General features: G+C 49.1%; 1 protein-coding gene across 1 annotated transcript; it reads right to left on the reverse strand.

Moving 5' to 3' along the window:
- Positions 1–554: 554 nt before the first annotated feature.
- Positions 555–2,496, reverse strand: LOC125524996 (BTB/POZ and MATH domain-containing protein 2-like). Its single transcript, XM_048690021.2, has 2 exons — positions 2,364–2,496; positions 555–2,278 (listed from the first exon to the last, which is right to left on the reverse strand). Exon 2 carries the CDS (start codon positions 2,263–2,265, stop codon positions 1,111–1,113), a length of 1,155 nt encoding a protein of 384 aa, XP_048545978.2. The 5' UTR covers positions 2,266–2,278; positions 2,364–2,496; the 3' UTR covers positions 555–1,110.
- Positions 2,497–2,887: the final 391 nt, after the last annotated feature.

Raw genomic sequence — 2,887 nt, forward strand, 5'->3', positions numbered from 1 at the left:
CCGAAAAAAATAAGAACCTTTCTCTTCCAATAAACAAATCCTCCTCTCAAAAAAGAACTCCTTCCAGACAGAAATTTTTGTGGATGATTTATGAGCTCCTGGAGTTACCTAATGTGCAGTCATAGGTAGTGAAGACCCAAACATTCCATTGTCATGTCCTTGCTGCCAGCCAACTCCTGTAAGGCTGGAACACATGAAGAAAAAGAACCATCCTGAACAGCAGATGCAGTATTTTTTTTATATAATCAGCAATATGAAGATAATGTACTCCCATTATCTACCTGAAGATCATTTTGGTTTTTCCATCTCAAGTGCGATCTCAACGAGCTGAATATTTCCGAGTAGTGAACCAGCCTTGCACGAGGGGAGGAAAGAGAAGCCATCCAGAAGCTTCAAACATTTTAAACCCCACTTCACCATAAAAGATTCACTCAAGTGATGACCACTGCGCAAAACAATCAAAACGATATATTAGGTGAGTAGCTCCCAGCAGTTTTATCTAGTGGAGAAGGCTGAAGAATTTCTTGGAACCTGCGATTGTGGTATATGGTAATGAATAGCACCCCAGGAGAATTTTCCAGGATGATGGTAACCATTGCAGAGATCATCAAATTCTTACCAAAGTAGATGCAAAACTTGTCTCTAATGTATTATGAAACAACAACCAGAGTGAGGAAGATAAGGATTTTATGATAAATAATGTAAAGAAAAAGTATACCCAAGCAACTAGGAGAAGGTTCTTAGGCACTGGACCAAGATTTTCACATTATCATTGTCACTGTAACCACAATTCTTGGAGACCCCTGTTTTGTCTTGCAAATTCTTTCCCATAAATCTAGGTTCATAAAATGCCTTCCCAAAACCATCTACGGAGTACATCATGAAGAAGGCACAGAGCAATAATATACAACACAATTAGTGCACAGAGAAATACACGAGGATAAGACTGACTAGCTAGGGAACTTGCACAGGGCTGCAATGCAGTTCTACACCTGAATTAACAGACCATCCATTGCATAGAGACAATTTGCCCATATGTTGGATATTTCTGATACTGCAGCATATAGGCAAATTACAGGACGAGACAAAAGCAAGACGCAGAACTACAATCTATGTAGAGTGCTTCTTACGCTTTTTCGAAGCAAGCTTGGCAATGACCTCATTCAAAATAGAGGGGTAAGTCGTCATTAAATGCCCCCAGCCATTAGTTGACATTACCCTTTTCAAACAGGAGGAAGATTGAGCTTGAATAAACTTGAAGCACGCCATCTTCAACCCGCTGCAGTCGTGCTGCTCGGCCAGAACAAGAGTGGACGCCACCGAACTCACACCTATGTCCTCAGACAACCGCTTTTCACAGATGAACTTGAGGTGTTGGAGGTCATATCTGTCTGCCGCCGTAAATAAGCCTTGCAGCCATTGCAGATGCATTTCATCCTCTTCTTGTCCTTGTTCCACATCTTGTGCTTCCTCCCGCACGCATTCCTTCTCCATCTCAGGGAATGAATCTGTGTAGATGAACCTAAGCAAAGCCCTGAACACTTTTGCCTCCATGTCTTCGATCCGTATGACACTGGACGTGGTGCCCTCCTTCATGGGGCCAAAGAGCTGCGCCATGAAGACCGTCGACCGGGCAGCAAGCACGCACCGGTGCGCAGCGAACGTCTCGCCGCTGACCTCGAATGTCACATCAGCACCCACCTTACTCTCAAGGAGAGTGCTAAAATGCTGGCATATGTAGCGAGGCGGGCCGGTGCCACTGGCATCATCCTCCTCGCAGCAGATCATGATGTCGCAGCGGACGGTGAAACCATCACGCCTCATATTCTCCGACCGTTCAAGGGCGTCTTTCCTCATGAACTTGCGGTGGCCTCGGGAACCGCCATGGGGGAAGCTGCACGTCTCGGTCCCAAGAATGTACACCGGCTTCTGCTTCTCGGCCTGGTCGACGAAACTGAGACTGAACTTGGCATCCACGGCATTGTTGAGATAGTCGTCGAGACGGCAGACGTAGAGAGAGACGAAGTCGGCGCAGCTCGGGTTGTCGCCGTTGGGGAAGAGCTCGATCTGCCACGTGTGGCATCCGACCCTGAAGGGCCGGGAGATGATGCTCTCCCCGGTAGGCGCCTTCTCCTTGGCGCGCGAGTAGTCCTGGACCACGAGCAGGTGGTACCCGCAGTCCGCACTGGTTTCGCAGGCCGACCCGGCGCAAGGGGGGCACAGATCGACGCCGTCGACGACCGACACGCCGGCGAACGACGACATGGCGTCGACGAATCTGCGAGGTTGATCGATCGGAGATGTTGTCACTCCAAGCTTGGTTCGGAGCTGGGGATTCGGGAGCGACGGGCTGATGGTCAAACCTGGTCGCGGTCCGCGCGGAGTCGCCGCCGCTCCGCTCGCTGGTGTGTCGCCCGCGCCGCCGTCGCTCGTCGTCGGAGAAGCAGAGTGCGCGTGCGGCCTGGGCCTGCCTGAGCTAGGGTTAATGACTTGCCGCGTTATTAGGCTTTTTGTTGTCCTCACAGCCCACAAGCTGCAAAGCCCATTGTTCACGGCACCTTTTGGCAAAGCCTCACGTTCTCAAAAAGGAAAATTTGGTAATTCGAGCTGAATTTTGCAGTATAATGCAAGAATGTATTGCAGTCAATTGTTCTGGGCTGAGATTTGCAGAATATGCAAGGATATAATGCAACAAAAACTTGGTAAGTTGAGCTGAATTTTGCAGTATGTGTGGTCTTGTTTGATCTTTTTTCTTTGCGAGGTGGTCTTGTTTGATCCGAGCGACTTTCGCGCGGCCAAAGCTGATGTTTTGGACCATGCACGGGCTTTGCTACCAGAAGAGGCTTCGGCGTGCACCAAGGCGATCGACCAGCTTGGCCTTCATCAC

The sequence above is a fragment of the Triticum urartu genome, chromosome 7A, assembly GCF_056163025.1.
Source record: "Triticum urartu cultivar PI428250 chromosome 7A, HENAU_Tu73, whole genome shotgun sequence".
Lineage (NCBI taxonomy): Eukaryota > Viridiplantae > Streptophyta > Magnoliopsida > Poales > Poaceae > Triticum > Triticum urartu.

Excerpts from the sequence above, each read along its gene's own strand:
- LOC125524996 (XM_048690021.2), bottom strand. The coding sequence starts at position 2,265 with ATGTCGTCGTTCGCCGGCGTGTCGGTCGTCGACGGCGTCGATCTGTGC.